This window comes from Crassostrea angulata, chromosome 8, assembly GCF_025612915.1.
Source record: "Crassostrea angulata isolate pt1a10 chromosome 8, ASM2561291v2, whole genome shotgun sequence".
Lineage (NCBI taxonomy): Eukaryota > Metazoa > Mollusca > Bivalvia > Ostreida > Ostreidae > Magallana > Magallana angulata.
Genome location: NC_069118.1, coordinates 42,075,212 through 42,100,495, shown reverse-complemented (window position 1 = coordinate 42,100,495; position 25,284 = coordinate 42,075,212). Strand labels below are relative to the sequence as shown.

Below are 25,284 nucleotides of genomic sequence, written 5' to 3'. Positions count from 1 at the left end.
TAAGTTATAATATCTCTTTAAAAAAAGGTTTTTAGTCTCGGTACCGGAAACGAACAAACGGAAGTGATTTAAGAAATTAAAAGTAGATATTTTAGTACATTTACCTACGGTACGTTTCTGTTCATCAAATTAAGTAAAATATTAAAACAAATCTAAAGTTTAAAAAAAACTTCTATTCCTTGAACGCTTCAAGTGAGAACCGGAAATGACGTACGACCAAATGAAACCCGTTAAACACATGTTCAATCAAATGTTAATTATACATATAAATTTGTTTTTTGATCTCTAACAGTTTCTGAGATCTTGTGGGTACTTTGTTTTTTAAAAAGAAGGCTACCTGAGATATTTGAGATGTCTCACCGGAAGTAGAACTTTTTGTTGTTTATTTATAATGTGTATATGACCTTTTGTATTTCTACAGCTGAAATGTTACTTCCATGCTAATTAACCAAATATTTAAAAAAAATCAAAATTTGGTGTACTTCCTGTGACGACCGGAAGTTACCCCGGATAAAACAAACTAATGTGAACCCATGTACATACATAGATCTATCATCCCACAATGTTTGGTTGTTCAAATTGTTACCGTTTTTATGATCTCGTCGAAATTAGGTTTTTTGTCTCGGGACAGGAAACGGACAAACGGAAGTGCGCAGTGTAAATTGTATTAATTATTCTTGTATACTTGCCTTTTGTACATAATTTTTAATTAAAAAAGCTTAAAATATCAAAAGAAAACAGTTAAACTTATAAACAGCTTGATTTTTTTTAACTCTTCCTGTGTGGACCGGAAGTGACGGAAGACAAAATGAAACCGGTTAAACATATCTTCAATCAAATGTCTATCATTCATTAAAGTTTCATGATTTGATCATTTAGAGTTTCTGAGATCTTGCGGGTACAAAATGTGTTTAAAAAAAGCTACCTGAGATAATTGAGATATCTCACCGGAAGTAGAATTTTTTTGTTGATATAACATCGCATAGATAACTTATGTATAGAATTATAGTTTTATGTTTATTCTATAGAAAAAAAAATTCAATGCGAAAAAATAATTATTTTTGAAGTGCTTCCGGTGACGACCGGAAGTTACGCCGAACAAAACAAAATAGTTTAAACACATCTACAGCTATAGGTCTATCATCCCACAAAGTTTTGGTGTTCAAAACTTTACCGTTTCTTAGATCTCGAGGTGACAAGCTTTTTCAACGTGGGACAAGAAACGGACGACCGGAAATAAATTTAAAAAAAATGAAAAAAACGCCTAGAGATATTATTATTGTCTTTCATTCCAGAAAATTTCAAAAAAATCTATCCAGCCATCTCCGAGAAATCTTGTGGACAAAAAAAGGAAAAAAAAAATAATAATAATAAAAAACCTTACAATCACTATAAGGTCTTCCGTTGGAAACGGAAGACCTTAATAATAAAAAACATTACAATCACTAGAAGGTCTTCCGTTGTAACGGAAGACCTTAAAAAGAAACATTACAATCACTATAAGGTCTTCCGTTGGAAACGGAAGACCTTAATAAAATGGCTACCAATTGTGCACCTTTGTTAGCAGACCTTTTTTGTATTCTTATGAATACAGACGAATCAGAATTTATTCAATAACTTGTACGTGAAAAAATAAATCACTCAACATTCAGATATTCCGACGACGTATTATCAATTAACTATTGTTATTTCCATTCTTATGTCGACTCGATATATCCTAGTGAATTTGAAATAAAAGATACCACAGAGTCTGTGTCATCTGTTTCATATTTGGATATTTCACTGGAAATGGATATTGATGGTAACCTAACAACAAAACTTTATGATAAACGCGACGACTTCAATTTTTCCATAGTCAACTTTCCTTACTTATGTAGCAATATACGTTCATCGCCAGCATATGGTGTTTTTATCTCTCAGTTAATTCGATACGCAAGGGCATTGGGTTTTTTTCGATTACGACAAAGAGCACACGGCGGGTGTGACAGTTCAGCAGAAGGTGCTCACTCCTCCTAGGCACCTCATTCTACATCTATATTTTTTAAGGTCAGTGTGGCTGTGCTTGTAATTTGTATTTCGTTTTGTGGATTTTTGAGATGGTTGCCGGTTTGTTATTGTCATTTTTTTCATTCATTGACGTTTTATAAATGCGTTGAAATAGTGATTAAAATTACATATTCATTTGTTAACTAGTATCGATTATTTAATATTAGAATAATCAATAAACCAACCAATAAATCAAAAAGGCAGTAAATCTATAGATTTATCTTTACCTCAATTCATATCACCTGACAGCCACCCGTCACATTTTTGCGAGGTGCGTTTTAAGCTTAAATATTATTTTTCAAAATCACGTGTTTAAGCTACAAGTTTAACGACTAATTATCAACTACTAGTGCAATACAATACAATTTGAACCCGATGTTGTAGATTTCTTTTGACTGTGTGTTTACATACACGACATTGTATACGTTCTCTTAATTTCAGAGGATTGTAAATAAAAGTCTGTAAAAAAGATCAATTGAAAAAAAGACTAAGGTTTATTTAAATGTCTGCACTAACCATTCCTATTCCTAATGCAAAGTTCTCCGGTAAATCCACAATCTGGCACATCCACGGGAATCCCTTTGATCCACTTGATTTCCACTCCAGGTACAGGACTATAGAGAAGAGTGGATCCGAAAAACTTGCCCACCACCTGCATATAATCAACGCTTGAAATATTAATCCTAGTATCGTAGGATGTTCTATATTTTTAGTCATAATTTTTTATGACATGTTCTGCGAGTTTACGATAAGAATTTAAACATTTTTTTAAATATGTCACTTAACAGGCTGTTGTCCAACATTTTTTTTTTTTGTTTTCTTTAACTCTTCGTTAATTTTCCACTACTTTCCTTGTCTGTCAAAGCAAAGTTCATTTTTTCATATAATGTCCGTTTTCAGTCGATTTTTATTGTCCAACAATTTTCATTTTTGTCGAACCTGGTCCATTCTACGACAAATGTTGTTGCCTAACAACAACTTTTTCGCATAATACCCAATTCTTGATTGAGCTAATTGTCCGATAATTTTCATTTCAAACAACTCCGTGAACTGACGTGGCCTTCTTTACGACAACAACCCTTGTCTGGCGATCGAATTCCGTTTTGCGACATTGTCCTATTTTGAAAATATCCACTGCCCAACTATGTCTGTTGTCTAACAGTAAAGAATACCATTTGCCCGACAGTAAGGCATGCATAAGCCAAGGTTTTCATCTATGCCTGTTGTTAAACATTGTTTGTTGTTCGACAAAGTTCAATGTCCGATAATGTCCGCTGTCTAAAAGTAAAACGTGCATAAGTCACCGTACCTCAAATGCCGGAGGGTCCGAGTCCCCGTCCCTCAAATCAAACACGTCAAAGTCGGCAATCCTGTCACCAAACTCATCAATAGCCACCACCTCATCCAGAGCCGGAACTACAATATAACGACATTAGGGACAAATGTCATAAACCGGTCGTCGTAGAACTTTTAGTCCAATGTCGTAAATTTACTTATGGTTTGTGTTCAGAGAGAGAGAGAGAGAGAGAGAGAGAGAGAGAGAGAGAGAGTACCTTTATATGTGCTGTTCCAGAGTTTTCTTGCAAGTGCAAACCCATTGTTGATATCTCCACCTTCTAGTATCGTTTTGTTATAAGCGGCAGCAAGATAAATGACACTCGCATAGAACGCTCGAATGAAGTAATTATCCTGTAATTTGAACAATTCACTTGGTAAATATGGTTGAGTCATTTCAGATGATATCATAAATCAGACACTAAGATAATTCTCTTTCTCTTTATCTCTTTTTTTACACACACGTATATAAAATAAATAAACAGCTCTCTAAATCTCAAATCATAACTATTATAAATAATACAGGTTTCTAAAGAAGAAAGAAACCTCCTCACTGTTTCGCTCTCTTCCAGAGTATAGCCGTAGTCTGCCAAAGCTCTGACTTTGACCTCTGACTTGAACTTGTTGTAAAGGTCACCAGTTTGCCGCATCAGTGAGAGCACAAGCACGGATTCATATGCCCTCTTCACATACTCATTCTTGTAGAAATCTTCTGTAATGGCCATTGTCAAAAAACAAGATTTTAAAATTGAAGGAATCTTCTGCAATTACTGTAATACACAGCAAATCAAATTATATGTAAAATCGAACTCTTAACTTATCAAGACTTTCATTTAACTACAAATCATTGACATTGATATGTTTTGTGTCTTTTTGTGATCAGTTGAGGCCGATCACAGTTGTGTCCATGAATATTACTTATTAGGTTTGTTACTGACTGTGTACAGAAATTTGTGGGGTCGGTAAAGTCCATAGAAGGCGAGGCGGAGCCGAGCCTTCTATGGACTTTACCGACCCCACAAATTTCTTTACACAGTCAGTAACAAACCTAATTAGTGTTTTGTTTTGTCGAGGACCTAAAGTTTGATATGTAAACAAACAGAAGATAATACATAATATTAAAATTCATAGCTTAATTCCCTAATTTTTTACCCTTCTCGTCAGTCGTCTGCGCAAACCTGGATGCCATATTGTAGGATCATAATATTACGTCACGGGCAAAGGGGGGTCACTCTTAATATTTTGGGGCTTAAAAATCAAAGGTATTGTTGAACACTTGTGTAAAAAATCAGCTTAAATAACGTTACGCCCGCCATGTTGCCGTATAAAGAACTGCGAACGCTAACGCCCGTTTCCCGCCTACATTTCACATCCAAATATTTCGGAATTTCTGTCAGATATTCAAAAACTAAGTTTTTTACTAAAAAGTATAATCAAATCCTAATCAATTTATATCAAAATAACATTTTTAATCAAAATATTTATTTTTAAACAAAAGTTTTGCTAACGCGGGGTCTAAAAATAATCCATTGAAATCGGTCCCTATGAGTGAGGAAAATATTATTTAGCGGCCAATATGTGCATAAAAACTTAATAATAATATATTTACGATATATATTAAAACAAAATTTCATTTGAATTCATATCTGTTAATTAGTTTTCGAAAATTTACAAAGCAAAATTCTTTTTTTGGAATGTATTTCGGTCTGTAGACATATGTTCCCCCCCGTGAAACAACAAACCCTTTGGTAATAATATGCTAAATAACAATAATTAAAACCCCTCGAAAGGAATTTTTGTTTCACGGGAAGGGGGGGGGGATGTTTTAAAAAAAAAATTCCGTTTTCCGTTATTTTCTATTATGAAATGAGCTATTTTAACCCAAAATACAAAGTTATCTCTCTTTGTTTGACCAAATCATTTATATTTAATGAAAATATAAATAAATGTTTACATTATTGTAAAAAATTAACATTAATTAGACAACTTTCAAAAAATGACTGTTAGTTAGGCGGCTAGACAATGCTATCGTTCGCAGTCCAATTTTGACGCTCGCCGTGTAAAGAAATTTATAAGGCAATCACGTGACGCTATTCATCCAAAGACGTCGAGACATTCCAGTCCGAGGCAAAACAAAAAAAAACTTATAAGGCTCTCTCTCTGTCCATATGAGGCATCTGGCAAATTTGGGTGTTTGCGCACGCATTGCGCCTTGCACTACTTTATTAACTTTGCAGCGATAGCTTCATGTAAATCTCTAATTGCATGTAAGTTACTAAAAAAGGGGGATTCTGTTTGCCTTGATAGTAAAACATCTACACACTAACATGATAATAAGAATAATGCTTTTCTTACATGCGTAAGAATATCCACCGGAAGTACAATTCGCCTACTTAGAGTAAAGTTTATTCAAGTCTTGTTTTTTTTAGTAAATCGACAACACGTTGGGATATACGATATTTATTATACTATTTCATGTACCGTAATGCATTTGCATTACGTTAACAGATATTACATGTCGACCATTCCTTCAAACGGAGTACTTGTTTAGGTATCTTTTACAGTGGTCATATTCATAATTCAAAATTTTCAGCCAACTAAATAAAAGTAGACTTTTCAAATAATTCGTCTGCGATACGTTTATATTACGTATCGCTTAGGAGTGGTGGGACCTCCCTCCTGTACATGTACAAAACTAATACTGGGCAAACCTTGTTGTTGGCCTTATGAAACCTCAACAAAACAACACGCGTTGTAGTTTTCAGACTTGTATGTACACAAATGCGCCAAAAGTATGTCAAATTGTTTTCCAAATATATATTTTATTGAAAACAAGACTTATTTTTTAAAGTTACCTGGTATAATTTTTTCAGATTTTATGTAATATGAATTATGAATTTTATTTTTGATGAACTCATTCCTATATCTGCCAAATTAAATAAAGGCTTAAAAGTATGTTATCGTATTTTGCTCCCTTTCATTAGGTTTCTTCTTGTTTGTTTTATTTTAAATTTTTATAGCTCAAGAATTGAGCACTCAAGAATAATAAACACCGCCTTGAAAATACAATCAATACATTTTTCAATACTACTTTAAATTTCTACATCCGGTTGGTTATAGAGAGGAAGTTATTTATTAAATGCATAGCTGTTACAGATAGATGAAATCATTTACAAACTGAAACATTAAAATTTCAATTAAACATCATTAAAAACGATCGGAGATCGAAATTTATTCGAAATGCAAATAAATTTTGAATGCTTGTTAATTACATCACCAAGGTGTTTCGTCATTAAACAAATTTGTTGTCGACAGAGTGGATAATTTCGGAAATGTTTTATTAGTTGTTTATTAGTTGGGTGATTGCTATTATATACTTACTGTAGGATTGGTCAGTAAACTTGGTGTAGTGACCCCAGTGTGCACTAGGAAAGAGTTCAATGGTTATAAATACATAATCGCCGTTCGCCATTTTCTGTCTGTATGCGTCATACATGACATCACGAAACTGGTGTGCTTGTGATAAGATGATGAAAACTACAAAAAAGATTGATAGATGCATGGTATGATTATTATCTATAACATAATCAATCATTACGTCAATTAGTAGGTCAATCATCAATAAATAGATTGCTTCAATCTATCTAGAACTTCAGTACTATGTAATTTCCTGGTATATATTTCTATGGATCGGTTATTATTTACAGTCTATGACGGAAGGGCCTTATTATTTTTACCTAAGGCGACAATAGGCATCTTCGTCACTAAATCTGGTTGATTTCCGTCCAATATTTCATGGCGTCATTCTAGTTTTTATATCAGCTTTTAGTTTTGAAATAACAACGTATCTTTTTACCAAATTTAAATCAAATCTTTATTTTAAAAAAAAGATATGTATTGATATAAATGGTTGACAAACCTCTTGCGAATTTGGATGCTTCGGTCAAAATGCTAGAAAATTCCACGGTAGATTTTGAAAACGGTCGCTCATAAGGTCTGTTAAGGGTGTCATCCTGTCTAAAATCCATCGCAAGGTTCTTCCCTACTCGCCGGAAGAAGACCTCGTCTTCATCATACAAAATGGCGGTATGTCTCCATCCGTACTTAAGCAGTATTTGCTTCATCGACACTATTCAATCGAAACAAAACAAATCATGTTAACCGTTTTCTTTTTTATGTATATGTATCAAAGATATATTTTGATTCAAAAGACTTGCTGTTTTAAGACTGATTAAAGTTGGTGGTTTTTATGTTTATCATTTAATTGGCTTATCTTGACTGATTTCGTTTTGTAACAATTTATACGCAAAATTGCTTAACTTTATCTTTCAAAAACCCTTCAAAGTTGATCTAATTAATGCTTACTCAATTTCTTACTCCTTAATTAAAATACCTATATAGTATTGAGTGAAAAAAATATTACATAAAATTAAACCCCAATTAACCAGAAAAATTAAAACATCAGTTGCATCGTTTGGATTCCAAAAATACATTCCACACAGATGAAAACATCACTGTTCATGTATAAGATTTCTTGAAAGTTATTGGTATCTGTTATTTGTATAACCTTAAAGCTATCAAACTCGTTTATATAAATGATAGTTATCCCCTCCAGATTGATATTTAATTATATTGTACACTCTTCCCGACGCGAATTGCTTGTACATGTTGTATGTACGAAATTCTTTCTCTACCTATTTTCTTAATCCATATACGTGTGTTGTATGTCGAGTAAAAATAAATAAATTTGAAATCAGATTTGGAAGTGTGATGGGAGCGAGACTGTCAATTAAGTATAATTCAGATGTAAATAGAAACAGCATTGTTCAGATATCAACTATACCATACCTAATTTCATTACGTCATCACTTTGGTTCTTCATTTTCTGCGATCGATAACAAGGCCGCCTCTGGTAAAACCTTGATTCCACAATTACAAAATTATTTACGGAGTTTTTAACAAACATAGCGTAAACATTTCAATAAGTGTGGTAGTTTAAGATATAAACACAGTCACGTTCCCATGTAAACTTATCAATTACTCTAGAGGTCAATGTTTGTCATACAGAACGAATTTCTATGGACATGCAAGATAGCTATTGCAATTTTTAGACTATAAGTTTGTGTTCATTTCTTTCAGAAAAAGAGATCTACATAAAAATATAAAAGTTTCAAAGGTAAAAAACAGATGGATTTTTTAAATTTTCTAAATTATTGTTTATAGTTAACATTTCCTAAAAATTTGATATAGATCTGATGGTTTAATAATTGACCATCCAGCCTCCCTAATTCATTTGCCAAGGCGTTCTTTGACGTCAGTCATGCAATAATTATACAATTACCTCGGAGTCCCTGATCAAGCAGCGTGAGGAAAATATGTGAATGGATATCACACTTTTATATATCACTCTTTTATGACGTATAAAAAGTCATTATCTTGTTAATATGATATAAACATTACTTTGTCATTAATTCTTTTGGTGAAATGTTGCAATATGTGACAATCAATTACATGCATCAGGTTACACGGTGTCGGATAGTGCTATGGACAACATGTACAACAATAGCGTGATGAATGACGGACAGGTTCCTTCGAAGAAAAGCCTTTTATTCGTTTTCCAAGCAAACTCACACATTGTTTTTATTCTCCGTGTAATGAGCAGATATATTATATAACACAGTACTGTTTCCTATTTATATACATACAGGTTAAATACAGTGGAACTTTATATTCATTATCACGCAGGAACACCATTCTTCGTTTCTTGTTCTATTTTTAGTTTGTTTGGTTGTGAACCATAGGTCCTAGACTTATTTCAGTGCCATTCAGTTTTAGGACTTTGCAAATTTTAGAAGAACACTTTCAAAATGTTGCTATAATGTCTATGTATTAAATAATGTTCTCATGAAATTGTGCTGAGGCCCAAATTTCTTTATCATTCTATGATCAAAAAGTGAATTTAGTTTAGCTACATCACACATAGTTCAAAAATAGATATTTTTTTTTAGATGTTTATGTACGTGCATCGTATTAACATTTTTACATTCAATGTTTATATGCACTTAATATGTTGGTATTCTGTGACTTAAATGTTATTGATAAATAACACAACATCAAACCTTATCACGGCTTATGAGCAAAAGTAAATGTCATTCCGCGTTTTGTATATAATTACACTAAATGTTTAGCCGCAGATACGCACTTAATTGCACGCTTTAGGGCTGTTCCATCTTTCATTCATAACAATTACAAATAAAGTAAACCTGATGGCATTAAGGTGATATGAATCAAAAAGATGTTTTATACAAATACATGTATGTATCTAAAGCAATAAAATGCTATGTAATGCACACGAATAATGAAGCGGACGGCTACAGATACATGTACTATGAATCACAAGAGGCACATGGGCCTTTACAGTCACCTGGAAATAATGAACATTGGAATTGACAGAATGGCGATTTCAAAATTAAATGATTATGCAAGACATACTTAATTAAAAGTAAAATACATATTGTTAGAATCATCGCTTTTTACTAGTGAAACTCCATCTACATTTCAAAAACGACCAACGGCCGATGGATTTTTAGGCAAATATGGTATATTTTGTGCGAATGTCAGCATTTCGTCAGCCCTTGCCTTGACCCATATCGACCTGTTTTTTCGTTGGTAGACCAATACTTTGTTTCTCGGGCCAAGTTAAAAAAATTTCTGCGTCAGTAGCCGATTTCTTCAGTTTAAACAGTCTGTCCCTCTTCGACCCTCAATTATCGTCCGACCATCGGCAAACATTTTGTTATGTCTTTCGTCTGTCGGTCGACAATGAGGCATTTGAAAGTTTCTTAATTAAATGTCGGGATTGACACCGATTGACGACTGAAAACCGACCGAAAGTCGACTAGTGTTTTGGCAAATCAGCTGATGGAAGATCGACCGTGTATAGATTACGTTTAACAACTTTCGTTTATCGTCGTTAAGCGTCGGCCAGACGGACGATGCCATTCATCAGACTTTTTAGTCAATAAATAAAAGGAATGCCCGCGTAGTATCAAGAAAATATTAAGCAATTTTTGAATTGTTTATTTAATTGGCCGACCGTAAAAATCAAACTGAGGCGCAACGTTTTATGATCGATCAACGATTCACCGTCTATTAAATATGCAAAATTTTGAAATTATCGGTGTTACTAGAAATTAATGTGACTGCTCTGTGTCGTCCGATACATATGGATTTTTAGCACGTGTTCGACTTGAAAATGATAGGGGAAAAAACTTCAATTTTTGGGAAAAAATTTGCCTTTAAAATTGTATCGCTTGTTATGAAAACAAAAATGCAGAAAACTTAAATCCCTGCTGTGTTTGAACTTAGAACTTTCGGGTTAGTTGAGCAAAGCTATACCCATTGCGCTACAAAGTTAGACATCAAGGAATGTATTTATTAATGCTACTTCAACACGTTGTCGTTTTTGTTCATTCTTTGCATCTATTGGCTGTTATAATTGTCACCTAGACGGGTGAAATTAATGTTCATAACACGGGCTAAAGGTTATTGTGCACTTACTCTAATATAACCATTCGAAGGCTCTGTTTCGTGCAGTCGTAGACATGCAAGTCCAACCCATCTGCCCATTGCTTCGTTTTGTTTGTAATATGGATATATGCATTGTCTAAAATTTGTAATTGTTTTTGTAGATTTTGAAGATGTGGGTTTGAAAAAGAGAAATTATTTTTATATTGAATGGTACGATTTTGTGCTTATTCATCAATATTTCATGTTTGTTTGTTTGTTTGAAAAAGAGAAATTATTGTTATATTGAATGGTACGATTTTGTGCTTATTCATCAATATTTCATGTTTGTTTGAGGAAATGAATAAAACATAATTAGCGTTATACATATGTAAACAGTTTCATAAAGAGTTAAAATCGTTATGTTATAACGTCATTAAAAGTAGAAGTTAAGGGATGTCGAGGATACTTAAATTTACGATCTAAAGCCATGCAATAAATTCCCCTTTAATATGTGAATATTGTGCAAATTATTGTCGATGAGAAAAAATAAAACCTCATTAAATTATAGTATATTACGTGTGGAAAACGTGAATTGATTTTTCGTTGAAACTTACTTCCATTGCAAAATAAATTTCTTTTCGGTATTTATAAAACTTGTTTTTTTTTTAGGTTTGGTGATTGCTGCACTTGACCCCGGCACCTCTTGTTTATTTTTTAAGCAGTGTTTGTTTTCACTTATATAACTAATTCTATATCTTCGTCGTGCAAATATTCTTTTTTTTTGCTGACTAAGGGATTAAACCACCGTTAGAATCCATTTTCATTTTCTTGATAGCTGTAATTGGGTTCTAGGGCTAACTAAACTAAAACTTTTAGTTATTTTATTATTTGACAAGTTAGCTGTGACTGATTTATCTCAAACAATCCATTCACAAATTAAGTTTGCATAAAGCTGATTTTATTATTTTCAAGAAATAAAGTTTTGTGGACTTTCTATTTTGGAGAAAAACAATGTGCAAAGTAGACATGCATTGCAAAAGACATCTATAGTCTGTCTGAAGATATTTTTCTTACATTATTCCATATTTATAATACCTCTGGATTCAAACGATATTCATTCAATAGTATGAAAAAAATCCCACGATTTCTCCCCATCTTGCTTGTGATATTTCAATACACGACTTAAAATAAAAAGTCTACGGGGATTTTGCAATGCAAAAGAGTTGAAAGTATCCGGATGATAACATTGAAAAAATGTGCAAGACATTTCCAAATGACTTCCAAATGGAGAGATGATTACGACATTTCTTTTTATAAATCTTTGTAAGAAATTGTTTTCGTTCCTGTGAATTTTTCTGAATGAAAAAGTTAATGTGTCAATAAAGAGATATCTTGGATATTTTCCCTACTGACCTTTTTCAATTTCACTTCTTTCACAGGCATGTGTATTTTTAATGAAAAAAGTGTACTAATGTGGTGCATACCTACATTGGGAAAGACTTTACCAATATTGACTGCCTTGTACAAAAGAATTTCTGGAACTAGTTTTATATTAAATAATCAAATAATTAAAATTTTGGTTACGAAAATTTTGATGTACCATTTTATGCAGTACAGGGTCCATGAGAAGTGCGTTGCATTGTGTGACATTACTTTTAGATCAACCCTGGTATAATTGATTAGTTTTAAATTTATTAACATGTCTCTTAGATACATTTGCCCTAAAGGCATTGATCAGAGAGTTTTGTATTAAATACGGATTGATGACCATGGCCATTGTTCTGACTAATCTTATCTCCTGGGAAATATATAATAGTATATATATAATAGTCAAGGTCTGAACATTCAAAATTTATTGTATTTCTTTTACATGAAATAAATGTAGAATGTGGCGAAAAACTGTTCAAATGTTGTTAACTACCGATCCTCCTTAATTAAGAGGGCTCGATAGCGATGGCCCTTTTTTAGACTGTATTGATCTTCTTTTAAAGAAGAGCTCTGTATAAAGATATCGGAAAATAATCAAATTAAAAAGCTAACATTTATAGATTTTATATATAGTTTATAGCTTATACATGTAACAATCCATCTTTAATGATTAGTACAATGAAGTTTTACAAAAAAAAACCAACAATGATTAACATGATTCTAACACAACATAGAGACATTCAGTATCAAACATCGAAAAACACACTCCTTACCTGACATTTTATCAATGGAGTAAGACAAAATGGTCGTCGTCTCGTATCCTTTCTTTTCAATGGGTGATCGCTCTAGTAAGTCCCCCACCCCCGTAACCAGGGGGACCCCCATGTACTCTGCCAAGAGCCCAGCGGACGCCACACCCTGCGAGCAAGCGGGGCCCAAAAACACACTGACGTTTCTGTGGTAGAAAAGCTCCGCCATCTTGCCAACGCTCTCGGTCCATGCACCGTCGCAATCGGTGGAATAGTTGCTGAGAATCAGTTTAAAGGAAATGTTGAACACCTTCTCAGCATCTCTCTGGCCCATGTCAATGGCCGGCGCGATCCTCTGCATGTCAAAAGGTAGAAAGTTGTCCGTCATTAACAAGACACCAACGTCTGTCTGGAAACAAGTCGAAGGAACAACGAACGTCAAAAACAACCATAACAAATAGTTGATTTTAGAATCATCCATCTCTTTGTAAATACTCCAACAGAACTTTTTCTTCTTTATTTCAGGTATACTTTCTACATATTCTCTTCGCCTTCGTTCGTGCGGTCTACGACTGACAATACATAACTTCGATGTATATATACCCTTAGATGTTTTTGCACACAAAAGAACTGCTGTAGAATGACTTTCAGCAGAATCTAAATAGAAAGAGAGATGCTGACAACTGATCATCACCAATAATCAGACGGGTAAAGGTAAATACGCTTACCGGCTCTTTATATCCAGGAGGCTCTTTATATCTAGGAGGCTTAATAATCAAGATGATTTCCCTCGACATTATATATAACATCTCTAAATCAACTTTCTAATTTATTGCTTTCATTTGGGTGGGGTGAGATGGGGGTTGAAGGGGGTTAAACATTTTAATGTTGTGCATGCATTTTTTTTCAAGATAACACTGTGCTACATTCCTTGATCATTTATATTATTACCGTCGTAAGCTCAGAATAAAGTCGATATTTGTTGAAAATGTCAAGATTTGTGGCAATTCAAATTTATGGTTGGAGTTGGTTGATACGTTATTACTAATACAGATATTCTTTCCTCTTAAATTCTTGAGAATATTTTCTTCTGATGATCAAAGTTTAGTATTCGCCAACTTTAAATTTAACAATGAATTTTACCAGACTGTCATTGATGTACATGATAATTACTGTAAATGTATAACATTGAGCCGTGTGTCTTATTTACCAACTTGTTGCAAACTCAATTTCCGCTAAATATCGTACACGCTTAACATAAGTTTACTGTAATCAATGGCCTACGGATTTCTGACGCAATTTTGTAAAGTGATTATTACAACATGCAAGATATTGAATCAGTTGACACGCAACATGTTTAGATAGTTATATAGTATCAATTTATGTTTATATATTTTATTATATTAAGATGTATTTTAGTGTGTACAATATTTCTTATAAACGTTGAAACAATATTTTCGCATGCATCAAAAACATTTTTTGTTAACGTGTTGAATGGCACCATAATTTGTAATATGATGCAATTTAGCATACATAATGTTCCCAATGAAAGGAAATGGGTTTTCAATCTTAATTTACATGTTTATTTAGATCAATAACATTTTTCTTTTTTGGCATGTTCACTAATTTATATATAAATGATTAAGTGTGGGCTGCTTTTCTCCTAAACAAGCTCCAAAAATTAGACAACCAAATCAAGCATATTTACGGGTTTTATCAAAACACGTAAGCCAAAAAAACTTAGACGAGCTCACAAGTGTTTCAGTCTCACTTTTCCAAAAGAACTCTATAGTAAAAAAGTGAGACTGAAATAAAAAAAAAGTGGGCTCGTCTAAGATTTATGCCCCCGGGTCAGGACTCCCTAATAAGAAGTTTGAAATGAAAAAGATTAGGTGATCTGAAGTTTTACACAATGAAAAATTACATGCACGATCAATATCTGTTTAATCATATATGACTACCTTTGCGGAAAACAAATATGATTCTTCTATTCAGTGCAAAACCTCTATTTCTGTGAAAATAATATGCATTAGTTAATAATACGTCTTTTCTGAATAATAGCAAATTCGCACAAAATATGGTTCTTTGTAGACCATAGTTCAAACAATGGAGGTATTTCACAAGTTCACCTGGTATATATTTAATTCAGAACGTAAGGGCAAACACTGGCTAATATTGTGATAAGTTTAGAACACTTGGGTTGGAATGAGTGCACGAGGATTGCATTATTTATAGGGATATGTTTAAATTTAACGTATGTTATACGATATAACATACGCTTGGGTAGTTTACGCTTTTTATACCTCGATGCGACTAAAATCAGAAAGTTTAGCCCAACATTAAGCAATATAATGATAATGAATAAATAAAGTTTTAAAGTAACGTCAAACGGATTAAAAATACGCTTAACATGCAGGTCGTATTGTGACGTAGGCAAGGTATGTTATACGCTAGATATCAATTTGTTTAGTCAATTAAATTAGGTGTTGCAACCAGAAATTGTATCGTTTTATAATTCTTTTTCCCCTTGTTTTAAGCGGTAAACATATACGTTAAACACTTTCGTGTAACTAAAATCTGGAATTTTTGCAAAAGCGCTGCTTATAAGGATTCAAAAATTGACAGTATTAAATGCTATACAGACTAGTTTGCTATGTGCCTCTTTTGAACATAAATGATACATTATCCATAATGTTAACTAATATAACAATTCTACTGTTTAATGAAACAAACGTTTTACTGACTTTTAAATTGATTGATTAAACTACACGTTTAATTACATTAATTAAATCATAAACAGGATCAGTACTTTAAAAGAAACAAATACATCAACAAAGGGAATATATTTAAGCAGTTTAATTTTATTTCTAACAAACATTTTGATTAACAAACAGAAAAAAATAATTTATGGTGTATAACCTGGTTAGATATGTAGCCACGCCCCCTTGACAACCCCCGAACATCCAAGTCTGCCATCACTTTCAGCTGCTCTTCTGCCGTTGCTAAGCATAATCATGCGTGTTACAATTTTAATGTTAATTCAGATTTTATGCAAAATATAAATAATTTCTGTCTTTAATAATTGAATTTTTAAATTTTTGATCTTTAAATTTCAGGGACATGGTCACATTTTTTATCAAATTTCACTTTTCTATTTTTAGTGTTTATAATGCTTTAGAAATGCATTTCTAATTATCAACTGAAAGTTAAGTATCAGTCGTAGAGATATAAGTAAGATAAAAAGCTCTCTATTCCTTGATATGTAAAATAGGCTCCTGTCCTGTTTTTATTTACATTGGTTCATTAAACCGATAAAAGATGTTTTTCAAGCTGATTTTTTGTGTTCAAATCCGTTAATAGCATGAATAAATAGTTCATAGCGTTTATCTCATTCATTTTGGTTCTGAAACTAAAATTTTCACTTCAGCATTCAAAATGTAAAGACAGCTTTGTTTACATAACAAAGCATTGTGAGTTCTGTATCTTGCTTATAACACGACATCTGAGACTCAAATGTTGGTTGACATTTGTAAATGCCTTATTGCAGCATTGTAAGCATTTAAAAATATATCTGACCAAAGTGTGACCATATCCCTTTACATAATACGAATTGTTTTAATTTTATGCTCAGATTGTCCGATATATCTGCGGTTTATAAAACATGCACTGTCTCAAACCAGATTATATCGGTTAATCTGGCCAACATAATATTCAAGTACACTGAACAATTGAAATAATCTCTTTTGTTCTCTATGCATTTAAATTGGGTTCACTATAAATAAATATATATAAATATTGGTGATTTTGTCATGAAACTAAGTATGCATTATACAAGAAGGAGTACTACAATTTTATACTGGAAATCCTAAAATTAAATTTTCAATGAGGCTGGATGATCAACAAATTAACCACCATATCTCCCTAAAATTTTAAGATATAAGCTATAATGAAGTAAAAAATACATATAGTTTAACTTTGAAATTTAGGTATTTTTCGTATATTTTTATATGAACTCTTATTTAATAAGATACCAATACAGTCAAAAAATGGCCCTGACCATTGATCCCTCTTAAAAAAACAAATGTATGATAGCCAGTGATAACTACAAAGAGCACACGGTGGGTGTGACAGTTCAAGAGGGGAGGCTTACTGCTCCTTGGCATCTGATTCCACCTCTAATTTTGGTAGAGGATTGTGTTTTCTTTCCTCCTGTTTTACATTTTTCCTTTGGACTTTTGATTTTGGAACACTATTCGTTATCGCCATATTTCATTTGTAGTCTGACTAGTCACTACCGGTATCCCACTACATATACATTTTCATGAGATGCAATTAAAGGTTATTTACAAGTGACTCTTTTAAATTAAGTACAACAATTTATTCTTACTTGCGGGATAGCTGGATTCCTGCTATCTTTTATGTAAACTGACTTATTTCAAATCTTTAAATAAAGATAAAAAAAATCAAAAAGTTAATTTTTATCAGGAGTTAATGTTATTGTTATCTATTTTGAAATTGAAGAAATTCATGTAATTTCGCATTGCAAGTAGTTCTTAGCTTTGTTTAAACAATTACGCACATTTTCCCCCTTAAATTATTGGCCTTTATATTATATATATTTATTATATATAGGTATTTATAAAAAAGTTGAAACACAATGCAATTAAATACATTGCATAAACTTTTTTGATTATCTTCAAGTAATAAGACTTGTCAGTGGTGATTTTTTTCCCTTAGGTCCAAACACTGTTAAATTATCAAAATAAAAAGTTCATATCCGGTTGGTTTGCCAGTGAAATGCTATAGGATGATTGATTGAAAACAACTCCCAAAAACATTGGCATTCCTCGAAAGTGATTATTATATATGACAAATGACAATAACAAGCCGTCAACCATCTAAAAAATCCATAAAACGAAATACAATTTCAAAGCAGAGCAACACGGACCTCCAAATAGATGGAAGTATTATCAGGTGCCTACGAGGAGTGATCATCCTATGCTGACCTGTCACACCCGCCGTGTGCTCCTTGTCACAATTGGGTATGTCATCATCGAGGTATATATAATGAAAGAAATCCCCATAAGTAAAGAAAATTGAATCGAAGCTTCTAGAAATATCCCGCTAAAAACCAAAATAAAAAAAATTACATTCTTTTTGACAAAATGATGAAAGCAAAGATAAAGTAGGACAAAAAGAAACTAGATATTGAAAAAGATTGTAGGGAATACTAGACAAACGATTTTCCAAGCGCTTTGACTTGGGTGTTAAGAAAAAAATCATTAACATTTTTTGAATGCGGAGAAGACAATATTTACGCTTTTATAAAGTGTGATTCCTGCTATTAGCGTATGACATTTTTTCCTTGTAGAAATAGAGTACTTTCTCCAATTTAAAATGTTAATCATCATCTCTTATGGCCATTAAAACGTTTAAAAGATATCGAAATGAGAATACTAGAAAGGAATTTGCTGAATTTGATTTTTAAAAGTGTAAATGGTGACACTCTATCAATAATTACAATTATAAATGTAAAGTAATTTCATTGATGTTTTTTACTTTCACTTGAAAATTTCGTCAAATCTTTTTCAAAGATTGTAAATTTCATCAAATGACTAAAGGGGCATGGTCACGATTACATTCAAAAATTATTTTTTCCGACTATTACGTTTACAATGTTTCAGTTAGGCATTCTTGATAGGCAACCAAAATTTGAGTGCCATTCGTTTACTTATTAGCGAGTAACAAAGCTCACAATTCTTTTCTATGTAAACAAAGCAAATGCGTAAAACGTTAGGACCTGGTTATTTATCCTTAAAATGAAAAAGAAGATAGATAAATCAGCTGGAAAAGGATTATTGAACCTATGTAAAAAAAAAAAAACAGGGCGCCAGCCATGTTTACATGACAGAGAATTTTGAGTCCTGTATCTTGCTTATTACTCTTCGACTGACTCTCAAAAATTTGACCAAATTCGTGACCATGTCCTTTTAACAAAAATTAACAGCATTCAAAAATATACCATTGATAATTAATTTGCTGAAATTAAAGTTTTGTGCTGACTTTCTTGATTTAACGAGGCCGAGTACAGAACGAGTACGCACGCTTTCGCGCAGCGTTTCATTTGTATTGTGACGTCATCTTTTTGCTTGGTTGACGCCATGGCGTGATAGTTTCAACTGCAGATATTCAGCGAAATTTGTTGAAAATGGCTCGTTTAATGCGTAAAATTAATGTTATATTGTGGAATAAACATAACTGTCTCGAAGTATAAGCTATATTTGGGCTCGGGTCGAAAACGTGAAGAGGGTTCAGCAGGCCTAACCCTCTGTCACGTTTTCTTAACCCGCCTAAATATAGCTTAATTCGTATATTTCAAGACAGTAACCATGTATTTTATATTAATGACCCTTAATATGTGATGTTATATATTTTTTTATTACTTAAATATGTCTGAATGCTTTAATAATACTATAAAGATCACCTTTTCCGCCTTTGTCAAATAAAAAATAACCATTATCTGACCAATCTGGGAAATTGGGCATACAAAAATCAACTTTGATAAGACCCCTGGAACATACCGGGAGGTAAAAGGTTTTTTTTATTTGACCATTTGATGCCTTTTAGCAATAACTTTAATATATAGAACAGAAAAAGATATCCCTAGGGCAGAAGTTTAAAAAAATGTGCAAAATTGATACATTTCAAGCGAAATCCCATAGGGTCCTATGTTAAAGATTAACAAACTTTGAGATGACCCCCTAAACAAACGGTGTGGTAAATGTCTTATTTTTTAATCTTAAAATAATAATTATATCAATAGAAATTCAGGTAAAAAATTTCATTAAAAAATCTAGGGCAGAACTAATTAGACCCGGCCTCGTTAAGAGAATTTTTAATCTTTCATGGTATTGGGCACGGAAGATTAATTATTTTCTCAAACCTTTTAATATTTTGCCGTCTTGTTTGGAATCAATTTGAAAGCAATAATAACAAGATAATAGTCTTCTTGTTCTTCGAGTTCTTGTTGTGTTTCAATATTCATATGTAAACGGCATGTTTTTTTTTCAGTACATGTCTAAATTAAAGAAAAAACATTCTATATAATGTGAAAACCAAGAATTGTCCGTGCAGCTGTCGTGATTCAAAGAACGTTGGTACAGTGAACTTGCAAGTGACACTCGCAACGTTTGATGGCTGTGAGAAGCGTACCTGCATCTTACAATTATTTTGCTAACTTTTGCATTGCCGACGAGATCTGATGGTCCCGACGTCTTTCTTTACCTCACAACAGTGCATGGACAATTACTAGTTTTCACCATAAATAGATACATTTTTTTGTTCTTTAGACATATACTGAAACAATCTAACGTAAGCAAGTGGATATCATAACGTCAAAAGAACTCGAGAAAAAAGAAACCTTTGGTGTGCGCAAAAAACTAAATTCAGCAAATTGATTTTTAAATATCAATTTTCCTGGCCAATATAACATCTTTGAATGCTGTTAATTTTTTGTAAACTATTTGTTGGACTCACATGTATCTTCGAAAAACCTATAACTTAAAGTAAAAATAAACATCGAACTACTTTGTTTTTACGATTTTTTTTAAATTAAAAAAGTGACATTTTTCACTTCATTTTTTTTTTAAAAAAATCAATGTCTACAAATTCTTCTCTGGTATTCTGACTTTGATATCCTTATGAAAACAATTTTTCAAAAGTTTTAATGGTGATCAATCTATTCAGAATGGAGAAAACAAACTGTTTACAAACAAAAATTATAATCATACGGGAATCGCTTTGAGCATAACTATCTGATAATTTTATTAAAATCTGTGTGCCCAGTTTTTGCGCTTAATCCTACAACATCTTCCTCTGATATAATGTGTTGGAGTTTTGTGAAGATGGTTTTAGTTTTTAAAAAAAATATTGTTCTGCGCGTAAATATCTTTTTTCCTCACTTCGTAAACGTATATGATTCTATCTTAATTAGCACGATTTCACGTCGAAGTCATTTGGAAATCTTTTTTCCTTTTCTTTACCATCTACTTCAATATATTCCTGTTTTCTTTATTGCCTTTCATCTTTTTGTCAAAAAAAGAACACCCGTATATATTTGGTTCTTTTAGGAGGTTTTTTTTATTTTCTTGTTAGAGAGGAGGGTTAATTTAAGCTTCGATTTAATTTTGATGAATGGTAAAACATTTGATTCTCTTAACGTTAAGGGAACTTCTTAGAATTTAGTTCATATATATCTTGTTGGTGGGCGATTCATACCGACAACAGGCAATTGGTGTACGCATGACGTATGACGTACATTTACTGTGCGTTCAGTTCACGTGTCGATGGTGAGCACGGGGGACATGCAGCCAACGTACGTGTAACGCAAGGAAGAAGTTGAATCTCTATCATTCGTGAAGTCAAATCGTACAGTTATCTAACGTGGTTCTGGAGTCATGCGCAACTGCAACGTACGTTTTCAGATCTCGCAAAGAAACCATTGTGATTGTTGATCATGCCGCCGTGCATCCTTACGAGAAGCGTGCGTCCTTCAAAAATTATGATGAACTTGCGTGTCCCACTAGTTTTTCATTAAAATCCGCATGTATATCACCCGTAGAAACATAAGTTACCAGTTGTGAATGATGCTTTACGTTGCACTCTCAATCACTTTAACGCTTTTTAACGCTACAATCGGCCACGGGAGCCATGTCTAGCAAAACCCGTTGTATACGAACGATCACCAAACACGTACGGCCAGTTTTTAACTGAGGTCTATGTTCCATGAAGCCAGTGCTCAGTTTATGATTGTGATTTAATTGGCATATTTTCTGGATTTATCATTAAAATTAAATTCTAGCAGGGATTAACTGAATGTATGAAACAATATTTGGTATTGTTGCCTGCTTGCACTGAAGATTTAAGAGGGATTGTTTTTTAATTTACTCAATACATGTATTTATTTTCCTTCATTCTATTCTTCTTTGGGTCCTAATTTTAGTTTAGGTATCACAGTTCGAACTATTTTGAATTTACTCTTTCTCAAAAATAGTTTTTAAACTAGCACTACAAATAGAAACTTCATTAAAGGACTATATATGATAAGGGCCTAAAATGGCCCCCTAAAATGAACATCATCATTTTACTGTAATTCTTTGTTTCCTTTGTACATATATATATGTGATGTTTTAATATTATGTTCATTTTGATTCAAGTGCCCACAATTTAGAAATAATGGTATCATGTAGACAGCCTTTTCCCGCCATTTTTGCATTTTTAGCATAAAACAGCTTGTTTTCAAGCAGTTTTTCTTTCAGAAAACATAGAGCGCATGCTTGAACAAACAAAATATTTTAATCAGAGATGTAACTAGCAAAGACTAATAACTGACAAAAAATGTTCCTTGTTCAAGCATGCGCTCTATGTTTCCCATTCGTTAAAAGGTAATGAAAAAGTCAATTTTTGACTGATTTTGATTGAATTATAGAAATAGCGTCACTTCTGACGTCATATACTGCAAGTGAGTGCAAATAAATCAAATAATAGGTAAAAAATATATTTTATATCAACTCCTCTAAAAAATAACATAACATTTTAATGTTCCCGAAACACTATGAAAAATGGCGAATTATGGGGGCCAAATTCAACTCCTATTATATATACTAGTTGTTTTTAGGTACCCAATTTATTATAGCCCCAAATTCAATTCAATGAGTCTGGATGCATAATAGATATACATGTATATATATATATGTTCGGGCTTAATACTCAGTGCATGTACTTAGTCATAATTTTCATGATTAAGTAACAGTATGAAAGAGAAGAATGTGTCTTAATTGATGACCTTTTTCTGCCCTTGAAGAAGTGATCCCTTTTTAATTCATAAAAATCAATGCTAAAAAATTATTTGGTATTAGATTCAATCGTGTTTCTATTCCTAATGATTAAATTTTCTTTCTTCAAAGCATTCATTGTTATTTTTTGTATTTACATTTTTGTTTATTTTCAAAATAAAAATGTGCTTGTCCTTAATAACATAACTGCAATCTCCATTTATTAATTAATGCTTAGGTATTAAGCCTCAGATTTGTGAAAAAAATTTATAATCAACAATGATTCGATTAAAGACTATAGTATTAAAAAAACATGACGGATATGAAACAAAAATTTGGTCGAATATTGGATAATAACTTAAGAGGGTATGGGACTCTTCCATGTTGCAACGTATTATTTATCGAAATAAACAGTAAAATTATGTGAAATTATGTAAGTAGTTTCTTTCCCAGTATTGCCACCTAACAGCGTAGCGCAGTAGGTTAGAGGGTTTACTTCAAATAAAAGATAAAAAAAAGAGGGTTTACTTCAAATCTGTAAGTCACGAGTTCGAATCTCGCTGAGGGTTTTACAATTTTTACCTCTCCTAATATTTTCAAAAGATATTTTTTGGTTAAATATTGTAAAATTTAAACATTCTAAACATGTGAAAGAATATCAATTATAATGTATTTTAATCGACATTGATACCGACAGATGTACCATACCACCTTAAGAAGAAAACTAGTGAGTATATTATTACATAAATAATGTTCTTAAAAGTGAAATTATTCTTCGCCTCAGTCCTTATGTACCATTTGCGGGCCTTTAGAGAGGCGAGGGTTCAAATCTTCCTGAAAAATTCCAATTTATTAATCTCAACAGCCAAAGTTCCCGAAAAGATGCCGCGAATCCATAACACCCCCGAAAAAAACTGTCCCTCGGACCCACTCCTTCTCCCTATTAAATTTTTTTTTCTGGATCCGAACATGTGCCTCATCATTGATCCAGGGACGATGATTTACCAGCACCGTGACCTTGGAGTCAAGAAATTTACGAGCTCCAATCAACCACAGTGAAATGTGACTTTTTTTCTCAGAGGAAAATGGCATCAAAGAGTGAAAAACTTCCATTTCCACGTGATTATCGGAAAGGACAGAATGTAAATTGCCATATAAATCAGTCGTTGACTGAGTGACACAATATTCCGATGATTAACAAAAATGAAAAGGAAGAAAATTGTAAATTTAAAAAAAATATTACCGAGTCTAGGTCTTACTTATCTAAGTAGAGACAATTTTTTGAGTAGAATGCACAATTAGACGCATATCGCCATGCTTTTCTACGATAATGACCGATCAGGATTATGTCATACTATTTCGTATGATCTCCAACAAGACGTATTAAACTTCAAGTACAATACAAAAGCAGAAATAGGAAGGAAACTTTAAGAAAGAAATAAAAGCTAAAAACAAATGGTCTAGAGGAATTTTATTGTAACGTCAATTTAACTATTATATGAAAATGCTCGTCCTCCTTTTGTCTTTTTGCAGGAGAGCACTACGAAGTTCGTTTTCAAACCTACACAAAATTAGTCATTTATATTTCCTGTTTCGTCAAATTGATAAATATATAGTTTATCAATTACTAAATATCAGAAAGTGTATATTTATAGCCCGTATAAAAAAATAAAGTATCAAACCGTTTACAATCCTCGACGAACGTTGCAAAATTTATAAATATTGGGGGGGGGGGGGGGGGAGGCTATAACAGCACGCGCTTATCGCTTTAGGGTTGCAATATTTTAAACATAAAAAACCGTTAAATTAATGATTCTGAACGGTTTGCCATTCTCAAAAGTAAATATAAGTAATAAACAGCAATGTTAAAAAGTTCACCGGGATATGAACTTGGTTGGTACGTGACCAAATCTTCTGAGAAGCCCTTCGGGCTTCACAGGATTTGATCATGTGACTAACCGAGTTCATATCCCAGTGAACTTTTTAAATTGCTGTTTATTTCTTAAATGAATTCTTACCTTTGTATCTCTCATATAACTTGACTTCTTATATTCAAATTCAAAATGAACGAGTAAACATTTATACATAAAATATAAAAATAACATTTCGATCACAAATTGTATTGAAGTACCTTTACAGCTGGAAAACTGATTACTTATTGCAGAAATACAAACATTTGCCCAATAAGTAACTTTTAAGCTGATTGGTTGGAGCGTTCAACTACTGTCCTGCAAATCTTGAGTTTTATTGCAGATTTGCACACGTTGTAAAAAAAATCCCCGTATATTTTAAAATATTGAAAATTTTGTGTACAAATATTCATACGTTACCTTTAAAACTGTGACATGTAGTATGACCAGTAGTACTAAAAAGTACATTCAATT

At 32.6% G+C, this 25,284-nt stretch overlaps 1 protein-coding gene across 1 annotated transcript in view; it reads right to left on the bottom strand.

Annotated features, from left to right (window-relative positions):
• LOC128158809 (atrial natriuretic peptide receptor 1-like) overlaps positions 1 to 13,620 on the bottom strand; it is a 31,301-nt gene extending 17,681 nt beyond the window's left edge. Inside the window, exons 1-7 of the mRNA XM_052821770.1 lie at positions 13,092 to 13,620; positions 7,301 to 7,510; positions 6,763 to 6,918; positions 3,936 to 4,093; positions 3,600 to 3,735; positions 3,356 to 3,462; positions 2,563 to 2,698 (exon numbers count right to left, since the gene is read on the bottom strand). Of these exons, the coding sequence (XP_052677730.1) occupies positions 2,563 to 2,698; positions 3,356 to 3,462; positions 3,600 to 3,735; positions 3,936 to 4,093; positions 6,763 to 6,918; positions 7,301 to 7,510; positions 13,092 to 13,548 (1,360 nt within the window). The 5' untranslated portion in view covers positions 13,549 to 13,620. The remainder of the gene's footprint in view (positions 1 to 2,562; positions 2,699 to 3,355; positions 3,463 to 3,599; positions 3,736 to 3,935; positions 4,094 to 6,762; positions 6,919 to 7,300; positions 7,511 to 13,091) is intronic.
• Between the last annotated feature and the right edge of the window lie 11,664 nt (positions 13,621 to 25,284).